This window comes from Leucoraja erinacea, chromosome 33 (assembly GCF_028641065.1).
Source record: "Leucoraja erinacea ecotype New England chromosome 33, Leri_hhj_1, whole genome shotgun sequence".
Classification (NCBI taxonomy): Eukaryota; Metazoa; Chordata; class Chondrichthyes; order Rajiformes; family Rajidae; genus Leucoraja; species Leucoraja erinaceus.
The window spans coordinates 15,652,102-15,669,553 of NC_073409.1; the positions used below are offsets into that span (position 1 = coordinate 15,652,102).

The 17,452-nt window shown below is 47.3% G+C and overlaps 1 protein-coding gene across 1 annotated transcript in view; it reads right to left on the bottom strand.

Moving 5' to 3' along the window:
* itga11a (integrin, alpha 11a) overlaps positions 1 to 14,019 on the bottom strand; it is a 124,741-nt gene extending 110,722 nt beyond the window's left edge. The window contains exon 1 of the mRNA XM_055661444.1: positions 13,909 to 14,019. Within this exon, the coding sequence (XP_055517419.1) occupies positions 13,909 to 13,960 (52 nt within the window). The 5' untranslated portion in view covers positions 13,961 to 14,019. The remainder of the gene's footprint in view (positions 1 to 13,908) is intronic.
* Positions 14,020 to 17,452: the final 3,433 nt, after the last annotated feature.

Genomic DNA, 17,452 nt, shown 5'->3' on the forward strand with positions numbered 1-17,452 from the left:
GTATGTCTTTGGAATTTGGGTGGAACCAGAACACCCAGAGAAAACCCACGCAGTCACAGGAATAACATACAATGAATGTACAATATTCGTAGTTAGAATTGAACCTGGGTCTCTGGCACTGTAAGGCAGCTGCTCTACCGCTATGCAACTATGCTGCTGTTTGTCGCAGTAGGATTTGGGTTGTGGACCTGGCATGCATTTCTCTGCATTCATTGCGATGGCCAAAGGAGAAAGGGTGGAATAGGATAATAGCTATACATTTACAGGCTGCAGTTCTCCAGCTTAAAGCTTAAAGGAATGCAAGCTTATTCAGTTGGCAAGCCTGCACAGTTGCTTAAAGAAATCCTACCTTCCACCATCCATCCATCTCCTGGCTTCCTGCCGTCCCCTCTCTTCCATTAAGAAGCTGTCAGCTCAGTTAAAGAGAAAAGATGGCTTGTGTGAAAGCTGATTCCTTGGCACCTCAATGGTCTGCTTGTTGATCCGACCTGACAGGGTTAAGGGAAAGCAATGTCCTCGTTCCTTTTGGGAGAGAGGCAGCCAGATTGCCACAAATGTGCCGAGTTAACTGAAGTAGTGACTTGGTGGCTGGAGTCTGGCCAAATAGACAGCACTCCAATCCAAATCTAAACTAGAAAAAACAAATCTCCATTCCACAATGCAGTACCTTGCCAACCTTACTGAATTGCACAGTGCGATCACTTTACTGAAGTCAGGTCAATCATCTCCCCGGCTCTCCTGTTTCCCTCATTCAATCAGTTGATTTTATTTCCCTTTCTTCTTTGTGCATTCCAAAACCATTTTTGCATTATTTCCCCCTCGTTGTGAAAGCATTTAGCCAATGTCTGTGTGGTTGCCACAGGTAATGGGATAACTTACCGCGATGATTATTCATCCTAGCTCCCTCTGAGGTAACGTTGGTCTCTCAGAGTCAGTATCTGATTCCATCACATCAGGCCGGGTCTGTATGATGTAGAACTAGCTTTTCCTCACACCAGTTCTTCCACCCGATATACTGCTCTTCAGCCCCAAACTTTGAAGTTGCTTTTGACTTTAGAGATACAGCGCGGAAACAGGATCTTCAGCCCTCCAAGTCCACGCCCTACCTGTGATCACCCCATACACTAGTTCCATCCAACACACTAGGGACAATTTTACAGAAGCCAATTAACCTACAAACCCACACATCTTTGAAGTGTGGGAGAAAACCAGAGCACTTGGAAAAAACCTACGTGCTCACAGGGAGAATGTACAAACCCCGTACAGACAGTGCCCGTAATCAGGATCGAACCCGGGTCTCTGGCGCTGTGAAGTAGCAACTCTACCGCTGTTCTATTGTGCTGCCCTAGAAGCACCGGAAACTTAAGCAGATCGAGAGAAAAAGGCAGAGACTGAAGGCGGAAGCACCAGAGAGCATTGAGTTCAGATCCCCGGCAAAAAAAAAAAGAACCAGCATAAACACAAGGGGAAACCACTTCACAACATTGCCTGAAAGCACCATGAACTGATTCAATAGTGAAGAACACTGGATCAATATTTGGAAAGGAAGATTACAATGTCGGGAGTTGGAAAGAGACTGACTGTGTTGAGAGAATTGGCATTGTCCCAAAGGGCTGTGGCCTCTTTCCTCTTTGCATTGGTCCATGGTTCCATGGGACCTCGGACAATCAATGCCAAATTAAGGGCAGTTGTGGCCATGAGGAATTGGCACACCACACACAGAGATGCACAAGGCTTGTGTTGATTGCAGTAGATTTCCTACCCTTCCAGTTATCATAAATGTTGACATTTTTAGCAATGCACTGACTAGACACATAGTGAGTTAATACCAAGAAGCTGTCATAGACTGAGTGGGAAGATTAACAGCTGAGTATTCAAAGAATTTTAAATCAAATCAAATAGAGCGTTAGGGAGGAATTAAATCCCATTTACAACACTCAAATGACAAATCAAAAAACTCTCAATCAAACCATCATATTCCTAGGACTTAGAATCCATTCAGGTTTGCTGCTGACTAATTATCAGCTCCTGAAGTGGCTATTAATTAATTTCTGAGGACACTGACGAGTTTGATCAATGGAGAGAAATGATGCCATGTATCTTAGCCACACCCGCACACGTACATACATGCGTACGCACACACGCACATGTGCACGCACGCACGCGCGCACATGTGCACGCACACACAAATAAGCAGACACAGATATACCTGGGGAAACACAAAGAGACACACACAAAATTGGAGACAAACATACGGATTCATATTTTGGAACAGAAACAGATATTGAGAGAAAGTCACACACACACACACACACAGGCACGGGGAGAATGTAACACTCTGTGCCAAAGATCCTATAGTGGAGCAAGATAGGCCACTCTTTCTAAATGCAATGGGCTGACGTGTAGTACGAACGTGGGCCTTTAATGTAGCTTCTTTACAACCCAGAAAGTGATCTTGAACTGTACTCATCGTTACAATGTAGGAAATGTGGCAGCCTGTTTGTGCACAGCAAGATCCCAACAGAGAAACCTGTTAATGACTAATTAACCCGATTTGGCATTGTCATCTGGGGGATAAATAATGGAAATCTCATCGTCACCTCAGGATAATGGCATGTCTTTGGTAAGGTAGGTGTGCGATGATTTGGAAAGAAGGCATTCCCAACAGGAAACCAGCACCTGCAGTTTCTATTTCTATATTCAAAACAGTACAAACATGTCACACTCTCAGCACTAAATGCAGTCAGTGTGGATTTTAGTACGTACTGGTATTGATTTGTTATTGTCATCTTATACCAAGTTACAAGTCAAAACTTACATTTGGATGCACTGACTGTAACTTGGTGTACATGACATTAATAGAAGAAAGTTCCAGCACTATTTTTTTAATTTTTGCTCAAAATTCCAGCAAATGTGTCTTTTAGACAAATTTCAGGCATTAATACGACAACATGCAAACTCTACACAGAGGTCCAAAGGTCAGGATAGAACCCAATTCTCTGGGAGTAACAATTCCACAGTGGCATCTGAACAAGGGTAGATACAAAGTGCTGGAGCAACTCAGCGGGACAGACAGCATCTCTAGAGAGATGGAATGGGTGAAGAAGGGTCTCGACCCGAAACGTCACCCATTCCTTCTCTCCAGAGATGCTGCCTGTCCCGCTGAGTTACTCCAGCATTTTGTGTCTATCTTCGATTTAAACCGGCATCTGCATTTCTTTCCGACACATTTTATCTGAATAAAGGTGGTGGGTGCATGGAATGAGCTGCCAGAGGAGGTAGTTGAGGCAGGGATTATAGATAGGATAAGTGGATAGGACAGGTTTAGAGGGAGTTTAAGAGGGAACTGCAGATGCTGGAGGAATCGATTGTAGACAGAAAAGGGAGAAACTGGATAGGCACAGGTTTATGGAGGGATAAATGGGCAACGTTGCAGGCAGGTGGGACTAGCGTAGATGGGGGATGTTGGTTGATGTGGGTAAGCTGGGCCTGTTTCCATTTTGTTTGACTCTATCTGCAGTTCCTTACGCCTCCCATTGTAGATTAACATCTTGTAAGTTGTCGGAGCTTGCTGTGCATAAACTAGTTGGGCTGCCATGTTCCCTGAAACTGCAATGACAGCTGCACTTCAAATGTATTCTGTTGGCTTAGTTTCAGGCCAGTTTATCGTAAGACACAGCAGGGTACGATGCAATTCCTAGTTCGCATTAAACTCAGAGTAAACAATCGATACAATGTGTGCAACAACAAATAGAAAGCAGACAGAATCAAGTTCACCTCTTTGTGAGGCAAGAAAAGGCAGTCTCAATCAGGCCCTCTTGCTTCCAAAGATATACACAAGGTGCTGGAGTAACTCAGCGGGTCAGGCAGCATATAACCATATAACCATATAACAATTACAGCACGGAAACAGGCCATCTCGGCCCTACAAGTCCGTGCCGAACAAATTTTTTTTTTCCCTCTTAGTCCCACCTGCCTGCACTCATACCATAACCCTCCATTCCCTTCTCATCCATATGCCTATCCAATTTATTTTTAAATGATACCAATGAACCTGCCTCCACCACTTCCACTGGAAGCTCATTCCACACCGCTACCACTCTCTGAGTAAAGAAGTTCCCCCTCATGTTACCCCTAAACTTCTGTCCCTTAATTCTGAAGTCATGTCCTCTTGTTTGAATCTTCCCTATTCTCAAAGGGAAAAGCTTGTCCACATCAACTCTGTCTATCTCTCTCATCATTTTAAAGACCTCTATCAGGTCCCCCCTTAACCTTCTGCGCTCCAGAGAATAAAGACCTAACTTATTCAACCTATCTCTGTAACAGCATCTCTGGAGAAAAGGGATGGGTGATGTTTCGGGTTGGGATCCCTATTCAGACTGAAAGTAGAGGCGAGGGAACTGGAGGTACGAAAAGACCGGAACAAAGCAGGGCCAGCAAAAGACGACCAACGAGAGGTGGAGCCATAATGGCCCATTGTTGTCTGGAAAAGAGGTGATAACGAAGGGATACAAGGAAGCGAATAGTGGATCTAGTAGGACAAGTAGGGTGGGGAAGAGCATGGAGGGAGGGAATGTAGGGATCACTTGAAATTAGAGAATTCAACGTACATACCACTGGGTTATAAGGAGCCATAGCCAAATGTGAGGTGCCTGAGCAAAATTTGCCTGTAGATGAAAAATGGAGGAACAGCACCTCATGTTTTGGTCTATCTTCGGTATATATCAGCATCTTTCTACACCACTTACTTCCAAGGCTGCTATGAACGTTACAACAAATACCGAAATTGGAATAAGATGTACCAAGCTGCCGACAGTACTTTTAGTAAATATCCGATCACAGTCCCTACACCACATCCCTTTCACATTAGACTGGATCGTTTTATATTTTTGCACAGCCAATTAAAGTCTCAATATAATTCATCCCCAGCATGCGAAGTGTTTATAGGCAAAAATTTCATCCCATTTGAACTCGGTTTAAAGAAAAATTCCACGACACAAAAACATTAAGCTAAACTAAACTAAACATCATTTCTGGGCAGTGTGCCTAAATCCAGGATGGGGAGAGGGGAAGAAAGTGACCCACGAGTGTTCTCACCAACGCTTGTATTCAAAGAAACTTTGGATGTAACCAGTATCCCCAACCTTGACACCAAACTATCAGTTGCGATAACGTAACAGATGAAAGGCATCTTAAAGGAAGATAGAAGGGTTTTGGTGGAGGTTGCTGGGTGGGGGGTGGTGAGGGTGGGTGGTGATTTACTTTATATCATTTGGAGATACTGCATGGAAACGCATCACCGGTTCCTCGCTCCCCTCCATTGAGTCTGTCCAAAGCAAGCGTTGTCTGCGGAGGGCGCTCAGCATCGCCAAGGGCTGCTCTCACCCCAACCATGGACTGTTTACCCTCCTACCATCCGGGAGGCGCTACAGGTCTCTCCGTTGCCGAACCAGCAGGTCAAGGAACAGCTTCTTCCCGGCGGCTGTCACTCTACTCAACAACGTACCTCGGTGACTGCCAATCACCACCCCCCCCCGGACACTTATTATTATTTATTCAAATCATTTGCTATGTCGCTCTTCCAGGGAGATGCTAAATGCATTTCGTTGTCTCTGTACTGTACACTGACAATGACAATTAAAATTGAATCTGAATCTGAATCTGAAACAGGCCCTTCGGCCCACCAAGTCCGTACCGACCAGCGATCACCCCGTACACTAACGCTAACCTACACAAGAGGGACAATTTACAATTTTTATCGAAACAAATTGACGTACAAAGAGTTTATGTCTAGAGGTTACCGAATTCCTTAGTATCACATGTGACAAGTTACAGTGAAATTCTTTACTTGCAAACCCAAGGTATGCAAATAGTCACCACATAAAGGACGCTGACAATGTTACAAGTATCCCACGCCAGGTCCACCTTTGTTCTCTCCCCGCCCACTCCCTATGGTGGTCCCCACATCGGGCCCTCCTTTGTTCTCTGCCCCCCCTCTCTCCCGACTGTTCACCCTCGCCAGGTCTTCCTTCCTTCCCACGGCAGTTCCCCCACGCCGGGTTCTCCTATGTTCATGAAGGCACCATTGGTTGCAATATGCTTCAGTCAACCCAACGTCGAGATCCAAGCCTCGGAGCCCAGCCTTCCCTGCACGTGACACCCAGGGTTTCAGCTGGGCATCATTCCTCATGGTGAAGAGGCATCGACCTGTTGCTCAGGAATATTGCAGATTGTCGGCATGGCAACCCTTGCACTAACACCTTGTACAAAACGTGCTCTGGGAAAATGCGAGTTTGACTGGAAGAGTCCGCACTGCGCCACAAGTTGGGGGGGGGCGTGAGCTTGTCAGATTAGCGACCCACAGTGGACCAGCCCTGGAGGTAGTTTCTCACATAGAACTTGGATCGACTCCAAATGTAGCATTCTGTTTACAGTGGCAGGCAGCCTGGTTACTCAATGCTCCTCAGTCTTCGAGAATTTACACAACGGACTGCTCTGAATTCCTACGTGTTTGTAGGGAGCAACCCGAGGGAGCGCTCAACCAATGTGTAAACGCTTTCAGATGCAGCACACGCGCCCAGTGCTTCACGAGCCGAGGAGGAGTGTGGACATTGGACCTTGTTGAGGGGCTGGTTAGAGGGAGGGCCGCTGGTTAGAGGCACCGCTCGCGACCACCCGCCCCCCGCTCACCACTGGACACATCTACCTCCAGCTATGAATGGAGATGCCGAGGATCGGCAGGCAAGGGCTGGGAGTCAGCGGGGGTGCAGGGATCTCCTGGTGTGGGCCCGGTGGCTGAAGCCGCTGCTCTTTCTCAGGAGGATGCGATCCGAGGGTCGATTGAACAAATAGAGTCTCACAGCATTGAAGCAGACCCACCGGCCACACCGACCAACATGTCCCATCTACACCAGTCCCACCTGCGTGCGTTTGGCCCCTATTCCTCTAAACCTATCCTATCCATGTACCTGTGTGGACAAAAATGCTGGAGAAACTCAGCGGGTGCAGTAGCATCTATGGACCATTGCTTTGGGTGTGGCGACACTGTTGCTGCAGCCCCTTCAGCCTGTCTGTCTCTTTTTTTTTTTGTCTAGTTAAATGTAGTTGTGATAGTTTTTAATAGTGTTTTTAACTGTGTATATGGGGGGGGGAGGGGGAAACTTAAAAAAAATCTCTACCCTGCACGGGAGACCCGACCTTTTCCCTGTCGGGTCTCCATTGTCGTTGGGGCCTAGCACTGTGGAGCAGCCTCCAACCGGAACGACCTGGGGGCTCCAGTCACGGAGCTGCGGACTTACCATCGTGGGGCTGGCCGGCCTCGGAGCGTGGGGAGCGGTGGTGGCGCACTGCTGCGGCTCGACCCCAGAGCTCGGAGGCTCCAGCTGCAGCCGCAGGTCCAGTGGACTGGAACATCTGGAGCTCGCGGGTCCGGGTGAGAGAACGCTTTCCGGAGCTCCCGGACATCTCCAGCCCGTGTCGGGGGGTTGGAACGACCCGGAGTGGTGCCGTACATCGCTCGGCGCAGCTTCAATGACCGCGAGACATTCCAGTGCCCGCCGGGGGCTCCAACGTCATGACTTTTAGGCCGGGAGCGGGATCGTACATCGCCCGGCGCGGCCTAAAATGGCCGTGGGACTTACCATCGCCCGCCTGGGGCTTCAACATTGGGAGAAAAATGGTGCAGGGGAGAGAAAGACTTTGCCTTCCATCACAGTGAAGAGGAGATTCACTGTGATGGATGTTTGTGTAACATGAATTGTGTTGGTGTGTGTCTTGTAGGAATTGTCTCTGGTTGTATGGCTGTGGAAACTAAGTTTCGTTTGAGCCTCACTGAGGTTCAAATGACATGTAATAAATATTCTATTCAATTCTATTCTATTCAGAGAGTCATTAAGCAAAGAAACCATCCCTTTAGATGCTGACCAAAATACCTTTCTACATTAATCCCATGTCCCTATATTTGGCCCATATCCCTCCAAACCTTTCCTATCCACGTATCTGTCCAAATGTCTTTTAAACATTGTAATTGTAATCTGCCTCAGCTCTATCCTCTGGCAGCTCGATCCATTCATGCATCACCCTCTCTGTGAAAAAACTCTCCCTCAGATCTCCTTTATATCTCACCTTAAAGTGATGCCCTCTAATTTTAGACTCCATCATCATCATCATCGCCTTTGAAAACATCATAGCCTTACAATGCTATGTACGACAGTGATCGCACCGTCTACTGAAGTTGGCTCGCTAGAAGCTCATCCGCCCTTTGACAGGTCTTGTTTTTGGTCCTGCTGGGTGTCCACAGCCCCCTCCTCACCTGGCAAACCAGGTGGGGGAGACGGTTTAGTCGCCAACTATCCAACCATGGAGCAGGTAGCACGGGATTACATGGTGCCCGTGGCGTGGGGAACTCCCCCCCCCCCCGACCTGACCTGTAAGGTCCCCTACACTGGAAGAAATATGGTGACTATCCTATTCAGTTAATTTTTTTTGTGATAACACATGTCGACAAGTCTCTAAGAAGTCAGAAAACTAGATTGATGTACCGCAGTCAAAAGCGCTGCATATGTTGTCCACACTAAAAGCACTGATGCTATCTATGCCCCTCATAACTTTATTAAATTTCACAGGTCAGCCCTCAGCCTTCTATGCTCCAGGATAAATAGTCCCAGCCTGTTCACTCTCACTTGTAATGCAAGCACTCTAGTCCAGACAACATTCTATGAAGGCTAAAGGTAATGGGATCAAGTCTCAAGGCAGGGATGCAACAGATAGTTGTCACAGTGGCTCTGGTGTCGGACTGTTTTGGCAAAGGGCTAGCACGCACATAATGGATTGCATGCCCAGCTTCTGTACCATAAAAGCGTTCGGAAGCAAACCGCTGATTCATTCCTTAATATGATTTAGAGATATTAATCACACTACGCTAGGCAGCCTGAGCCAACATCAAGCCAAGTGCTGAACCACTGAAGTGTTTGGCAAACACACCAGATCCTGTGACTCAACACAGATACAATTCCCCAGTGAATGAGGAATCTGATGGGTGATGCACGCAGAGACCATGATGGGGGTCTCAATACCACAACGTTTCCTCCAGAGCACAGCCACAGTGAGTGCCCCCGCACGCGGACTGTCAAGGAACCGGCGGCAAAAGGGAAGATGGTCTCGTTGTACTGTCACATCCATGGACTATTATGGAATTAATTCATTTAAAGATGCAGAAGGACACCATTCAGCCCATCTTGTCTGTGCTAGTAGAAGCAAGTTTCAAAACAAATTGAGTTTGAATGTTGGCAGATAGTTTGTTACATCTCCTGATGTTCTGCTCTCACAAGGCAATAGCCACTTCAGCGTCAGAAGTTGATGGATTCACATCTCACAGAGCATAGAAGATTCATGTCATAAGAGCAGAATTAAGCCATTTGGCCCATCAAGTCTACTCCGTCATACAATCATGGCTAATATATCAACCCCATTCCCTTGCCATTCCCCATAACCCCTGACACCCATACTAGGAGATTGGATCCTCTCCACATCCAATCTATCCAGGCCTTTCACTATTCGACATAAGATAATCCAGGCAAATTGGGCCTGCCTGGGACTGAGAGAGGTAGAGGAGCTGTAGAAACAAGGAACTGCAGAGGCTAGATTATACAAAAGGGCACAAAGTGCTGGAGTAACTCACCGGGTCAGGCAGCGTCTCTGGAGAACTGGATAGCTGACATTTCAGGTCGGGATGCGTCTGACCTATCCATGTTCTCCAGGGATGCTGCCTGACCCACGGAGTCACTCCGCACTTCACAAGAAAAATGGTCATCATCTTCCTGCCACTATCCTCTGGTACATTCTATTTTTTAATGCATGAGCCTGTAGACTATACGGCAAAAGTGCTGCATCATCACGTTGGTTATGTTTGGCTGAATTGTAACCGGAGTCCTCATTTTGGCTGATGGGGCTGAAAACTGTCACATCAGGTTCAAGAACTGTTTCTTCCCAATAACCATCGAGCTATTAAACACTACAACCTGCAAATAAGCTGTGAACTTCACAGACTTGGGGTTTTGTGGTTTTGTGGCTTTGTGTGTGTGTGTGTGTGTGTGTGTGTGTGTGTGTGTGTGTGTGTGTGTGTGTGTGTGTGTGTGTGTGTGTGTGTGTGTGTGTGTGTGTGTGTGTGTGTGTGTGTGTGTGTGTGCCCGCGTGTCTGCGCGCGTCTCTGTGTGACTCTCTGTGTGACTCTCTGTGTGTACGTGCCTTTATACATACACTGAACTTTATTATATTGTTTATAGAGTATTATGTTTACATAGTCAGTTGTGCTGGTGCAGCAAAAAATTCATTGTTCTGTCTGCGACATATGGCTATTAAAACACTCTTGACTATCTTTGGTGTGTGTGATCAAAGGATGATGTTAGCAGCTGGGAACAGCAAAAGGCCGAGATAAAATGAGGCCAAACGCAGACAGGGCGATCGTTTCGCTGAACACCTTCGCTCAGTCCACCAAGACCTACCTGATCTCCTGGTTGTTAAACACTTTAATTCTCCTTCCCATTCCCACATTGACCTTTCTGTCCTAGGTCTCCTCCATTGTCAGAGTGAGGCTAAACACAAATTGGAGGACCAGCTTCTCATCATTTGCTTGGGCAGCTTACAGCCCAGTGGTACAAATATTGATTTCCCACACTTCAGGTTGCCCCGGCATTCCCTCTCTCTCTCTCTCTCTCTCTCTCTCTCTCTCTCTCTCTCTCTCTCTCTCTCTCTCTCTCTCTCTCTCTCTCTCTCTCAACAGCCCAAGTTGCACCAGCTTCTCATTTTCACCCAACAAAACAGTTAACAATGGCCTGTTTCCTTTATCATCGTTACTTTTTTGCATTTCTTTCATTCATTGTTCTATATCTCCCTACATCATCGTCTATATCTTTTGTTTCCCTTTTCCGTGACTTTCAGTCTGAAGAAGGTTCTTGACCTGAAACATCACCCATTCCTTCTCAACAGAGATGTTGCCCGCCCCGTTGAGTTACTCCAGCTTTTAGGGTCCATCTTCGATAAAATGCGACCTTTATTACACGGCAAATGTTGCCTGGATTTCAGTATATGCATAGTCCAATGTGGAGGTCCCTGTTCACCAAACGATATTGAGTGCTGAACATGGCTGCCTCATGGAACCACTGACAGAGATCAGTTTTGCTGTGTTTCCCCAATGCTTATGCTGGGGATTTGGCCCTTAAATCCTGCAGCATGTTAAACCCAGCACAATATTCACAACCCCAATGATTTCAATGAAGATTACAATAGTGAAGACTACAAAGAAGAAGACAAGGGCGAGAAAAAGGTTATTGGTAAAATTATTTTGGATTGGCTTCATACTTAAAATCAATTATGTGTATGAAAGTATCATTTAGAGTTCTGCAGAACTTTGACAGTTGGCTAAGCTGGGAGTGGTTTGTTGTCACCTATCATAAGTTTCAGCGGTGCTTTAAGATGTGGGTTTTGCAATGCTCCATTGGAAGGTCCTGTCATCATCAGGCTTTGAACATTTTTTTTTAAACTGCTTCCAGATCAGTGGTTCCCAACCTTTTTTGGCCATGCCCCACCTAATCATCTCTAAAACCCTGATGCCCCTCCCTTGCTTTCCCTTGAGAGAAAACGGAGGAAATAGATATTATAAGGGTAACTTATCAAAAGCTCTTTGATCGCAAGGTCTAAATCCAATCAAAAATAAGGTTATTTATGACCTCGCGCGCTTCGTGGACGTGCATGAAGAGCGATGACAATCGCGGTATGTGTGTAAAACTACACATTTAGACCTTTTTTACCCCAAAAAAATTATTTACTTAAAATAACATCTGAAACATAAACTACATATCTTTACCTGATGGAAAATCCCAAAAAAATAAAAATCGAAAATTTGGACCCAGACCTCCTCCAGTCACGCTCAATTGCCCCCCTTAAAAATCAAATTGCCCCCCTGTGGGGCGTACGCCCCACGTTGGGAACCACTGCTCTAGATACTTCCCGCCCAGACTTGACGTGCCAAATGGTGGCCTTCTGCATCTTAAATTCCAAGATAGGGGAACCAAACCACTTTACCCAGGGTAGGGTGATCAAAACCAGAGGACAACGGTTTACGGTGCGAGGGGAAGATTTAATACAAACCTGAGGGGCACCAATTACACGGGTGGGTGATGGGTATATGGAATGAACTGCCACAGGAGGTAGTTGAGGCAGGTATAATGACACCATTTCCAAAGACATTTGGACAGGTACATGGATAGGAAAGATTCAGAGGGATATGGGCCAAATGTGGGATTAGCTTCGATGGGGATAAGACACAAAATGCTGGAGCAACTCAGCGGGTCAGGCAGCGTCTCTAGAGAACAGGAATCGGTGACGTTTCAGGTCGGAACCCTTTTTCAGCCTGTTATAGATGGGGCATCTTGGTCAGCATGGATGAGTTGGGCTGAAGGGCCTGTCTGACTATGACTCACTACACTATAGCAGTCTATGGATGTGGTGATATAAGGTCATCTTCCATATTCTACTCTTCAAGCCAGCAAGGTAAGCTGTCTACCTGTGGACTGTGAAGGTTCAAAGGTGAGTGAATAGGGGCAGGGGTGATGAGTTTGATGGGTCCCCATCCTCCTCTTCCCAAACTCCTTGCAAACAACCTCAAACACATCTGATCACCCAATACAGCACAAGGGCTCTAGCATCCTGCTTCATCACTCTGAGACCTCAATAGAGGCTGAGAAAGCCACATTCTCACCACCAGCCCCAATAACGCCAAAGGCAAGCATGAAGCCCTGGCTACTATTCCATTGGAAGACCGAGAGAGTGCCGCCTTGTCAGAGAAGTTCCCGTTTGGATGCAACCGTAAACCAGCCAGCCCTCGTGAGCGTAACGCAAAGGATAACACGGTACAAGTTTCCAGACGCACAGTGAAACTTTACTTGGCTAATGTTAATTTCTCTATTAATATTACCATATTACGTTATCGGGTTCAATATCACGTCACTGCACATTGGAGCTAATTCCACCCAAAATGGTTTCCGCGCTCCCCGTGTAGCAACGGTGATGTCACTTCAAAGCTCCTCCACAGGCTGCAAAGTGCTTTGTGATGTCTCAAAATCCACGGCATAACTACAAGCATTTTTTTTTTTTTCTGGGTTTGATCGAAAAGAATATAACTAGTGTTCAATTTACAGAGTTTCACATGGTGTTTATGTAGCCACAGGAAACTAAAACACAGATTGAACAGTACTGGTTTTATAAGTTGTGATCAGTGTGGCAACCAAACACAAAAGCCGGGGACTGTTGCTTTAAAGAGGTCCAACTAAACCTCATATTTTAATAACATAACCCAACCTCCTGGAACTGTCTTCCAGTAGCCACATATACACATGCCTGCAAAGTGACAGGAGACACCGCACAGTTTCTGGTCCCCCCCCCCAACACAGCAAGCTAATTTGCTGAATTCAATTCTTATTCCACTTCAAAGTTGAAGTGAATAAACAGACAATTTTCAAGAGTTAGAGAGAAGGGGAGGGAGTGACAGTGAAGTGGAGAGAGAGAGCGAGAGAGAGAGAGAGAGTTGAATGTTGATTTCTACTTTCTTTTCATTTCCTCTTCATTGTATAACTTGGCCGTTCATTTCACTTTCCCTATAGGAAGCCTGGTTAATCAGAACCTTGCGTCTGTCTGTGTGTGTGTGTCTCTATCTCTCTCTCTCTCCTCCTCGCTCTCTCTCTCACTCTATCCACTAACAAGTTCTCTCAGGTCTCGGGTCTCATTCTTCAGCTGCATGACAAACCTATTATACCTACAAAGCAGTGAATTGGCAGAGAGACTGTCCCCCCCCCCCCCCTCCCCCCTCTCCACCAGAGTGCCCTCCCCACAAAACTTCTCCCCATCTCTCACCTGGCAGCAGAGTTACGAGCCATCCAACAAAGACACATCTGTACAGATCCATGTGTGCAGGAATGCTCACCGTCCAAACGTCTGTGCAGTTGCTCTGTCACCGACCTATATTTGATGAGACTTCCCCCTCCCCTCCCTCCCTCCCTCCTTCCCTCCTTCTCTCTCTCTCTCGCTCTCTCTCCCCCCCCCTCTGTCTCTCACTCTCTCAACTGCGAGCCACTGTCACAGGAGGTGGCAGGGAGAACTCCATGGGGAACAGCGTCTGGGAGCTGCCAGCCACACGTTTCCTCCGCTCACCCTGCTTCCCCTCCATCCAGCAGCAGCTCAGCATCTGCATTCAGCAGCAAGAGGCTGGGACTAACGAGGGAATGTATCAGGCACTTTCTGACTCCCTGCCTGCCCGTGATGTCAACGAGATGAAGAGGAGGGGAAACTAGACACTGCACTTACTCTCTGAAGGGATTAACTTCACCCAGCCCGTGGTTTATCTCATTGACACTCTCTAACATTGCCACTTGGAGGAAATCATTACAGCAGAAGGGATATCGTAAATATTAGCTGTAAATTGTTAAAGGCACACAGTCCTTTGATGCCAAAACATTAGCAATGTTGGAACTGGCAAAGTTGTACTGAGGAACTTTCTCCACTAAAATTACATTTCTCCCCAAAGGGACACAGTATCTTATTTTGACGGAAGCTGTGCCTTTATATAGTTCAGGACTTCCAAAGTATTTTGTTGCTAATGAGGTCCTTTTGCGTGCAGTGGCAGTCGACATGTGGGAACCCTGCCCAAAAGCCCCCAAAAGCAATCTGATAAAGTTCAGACTGTCTGTTCTGGTGACCGAGTGAAACACACAAAAAAAAAGTGCTGGAAGAACTCAGCGGGTCAGGCAGCATCTGTGGAGGGAATGGACAGATGACGTTTTGGGTCGGGATCTTTCTCGCGTCTGAAGAAGCATCCCGTCCCGAAACATTAACTGTCCATTCCCTCCACGGATGTTGCCTGACCCGCTGAATTCCTCCAGCACTTTTTTTGTTCTTCTCAAGATTCCAGCATCTGCAGTTCCTTGCATCTCCCTGGTGAGTGAGTGGTTTTAGCCAGGGCACCAGGGAAAGCTCCAAAATAGTTCCATGTGATCTCTTCTGAGAGAACAAAAAGGACCTCAGAAGAACAATCCTTGTGAAAGACACAGCACTACCAGAATTATGTACATTTTTACAACAAAGAAGGTCATTTGACTGGTGTTAGGAACATAGTCTAATCCCACCGACTGAGCCTGTTGCCCCATAGGATACAACTCTCCACATAAAACTTGTGTAAAAAGTGTAAGTACAGCTCCCACATGGCCACACAAATGTTTAGAGATACAGCACTGAAACAGGCCCTTCGCCCATCGAGTCCTCGCCAACCAGCGATCCCCGTACACGAGGACTATCCTACACCTAAAGGGCCTGTCCCACAAGCATGTGACTGCATGCGGCAAGCGCGACCAAACTAGAAGCGGGGGCCGCGCGGAGGTCGAGTGAGTGACATGAAGTTCGAGCGAAGTCCGCGGGAAGTTCGCGCGTGACGTACGGCGTCGTGGCGGCTGCGGGCCGGCAGGCCGTTGAACACGGTCAGTTTTTCGGAGCCCCGCACGATGTCGGGACCAGCTCCACACAACTCCATACGGCTCCGGCGATCGAAGTGCGACCAGCCTCGCGAGGCTGTACAGCTCAAGCGACCACGTTAGGTCGCGCTTGCCGCATGGAGTCGCATGCTCGTGGGACAGGCCCTTTAGGTCGTGCTTGCCGCATGGAGTCGCATGCTCGTGGGACAGGCCCTTTAGGTCGTGCTTGCCGCATGGAGTCGCATGCTCGTGGGACAGGCCCTTTAGGTCGTGCTTGCCGCATGGAGTCGCATGCTCGTGGGACAGGCCCTTTAGGTCGTGCTTGCCGCATGGAGTCGCATGCTCGTGGGACAGGCCCTTTAGGAACAAAGTACAACCAAAGCCAATTAACCTACAAACCTGTGCGTCTTTGGGGTTTGGGAGGAAGCTGGTGCACCCGGGGAAAACCCACGTGGTCACGGGAGAACATACAAACTCCTTACAGACAGTCAGGATGGAACCCAGGTCTCTGTTACTGTGAGGCAGCAACTCTACCGCTGCGCCACCGTGCTGCCCAAATGTCAACCTAGACCTTTATTTAAGTTCTGGGTGTGTCTTGAATGTATAGCCATCCTACATAGAAACATAGAAATTAGGTGCAGGAGTAGGCCATTCGGCCCTTCGAGCCTGCACCGCCATTCAATATGATCATGGCTGATCATCCAACTCAGTATCCCGTACACATGGTGAGTTGGGGCAGGCTGGACACCAAATGCAGGAAGAACAACTTAAGCATCCAGGCTGTAATGGTCCAAAAGGCTGGTTTCTCATTGACTTCACCAACAAGTTTGGTTTTGTCCAGTAACTCTGAGACCATGCACTTCACCCATCTACACAGCTGAACGCTGCTGAATTTGAGCCAGTTTTTGATATCTACAATTGCACCTGGCCAGATAGTTACCCCTCCCCTCCCCCCACATCCTCCCTCCTCCAGATGGGGAATCACCCTGTACTGATTCTGTGCTGCATTAAATGGCTCTGGCCCTGATTAGCCCAGCTATCCACCAGCACGTGGGCCAAGTTTGTGATATACCTTGTGCTCTGTGATACTGCCTCCTCCATTCTTCATAGATCAGCATGGGGTATGATAATGTGACTACCTATTTCCTGCTGCATTAGACCAAGGACTGAGCAGGTGTGGAAGCTTGGTATATTTAGAGATACAGTGCGGAAACAGGCCCTTTGGCCCACTGAGTCCACACCGACCATTGATTCCCAGTCCACACTAGTTCAATGTTATCCCACTTACTCACCCACTCCCTGCACACACCAGGGGTAATTTACAGAGGTCAATTAACCCACAAACCTGCGCGTCTTTGGGATGCGGGAGGAAACCGGAGCACCCGGAGGAAACCCACATGATCAAAGGGAGAACGTGCAAACTCCACACAGGCAGCACTCGTGAATCAGAGCCTCGGGCGCTGTGAGGCAGCAGCTCCATCAGCTGCTCCGCTGTGCGTGCTGTCTCTTTAAAGATCCCCCTTCCTCTATCCCATCAATGGAATAACAGCAGATGATACAGAACACATCACAATCAACTGAAAGGCGGTCAGTGTTGTCGAAGAGTCACACACACTCACAGGCCCTTCAACCCACACTGATCATCAGGCCACCATGATTACACTAATCCCATTTTATTGCCTCCACATTCCCATCAGAATCTCTCTCCCCTAGATACTACCGCTCAACCAACATCTAGGGGCAATTTACAGCTCACCTGTCTTTCCAACATTCTTGGTTTAATCTCAACTTTCCTGCATCTGTAGTATTTTGTTTTTGGATGGAAGGATTTAAAAGCCTTCAGTTCAGTTTAGTTTATTGTCACAGTGATTGCTTTTGTTGCGTGCTAACCAGTCAGTGGAAAGACTACAACCAAGCCATTCCATACATGATAA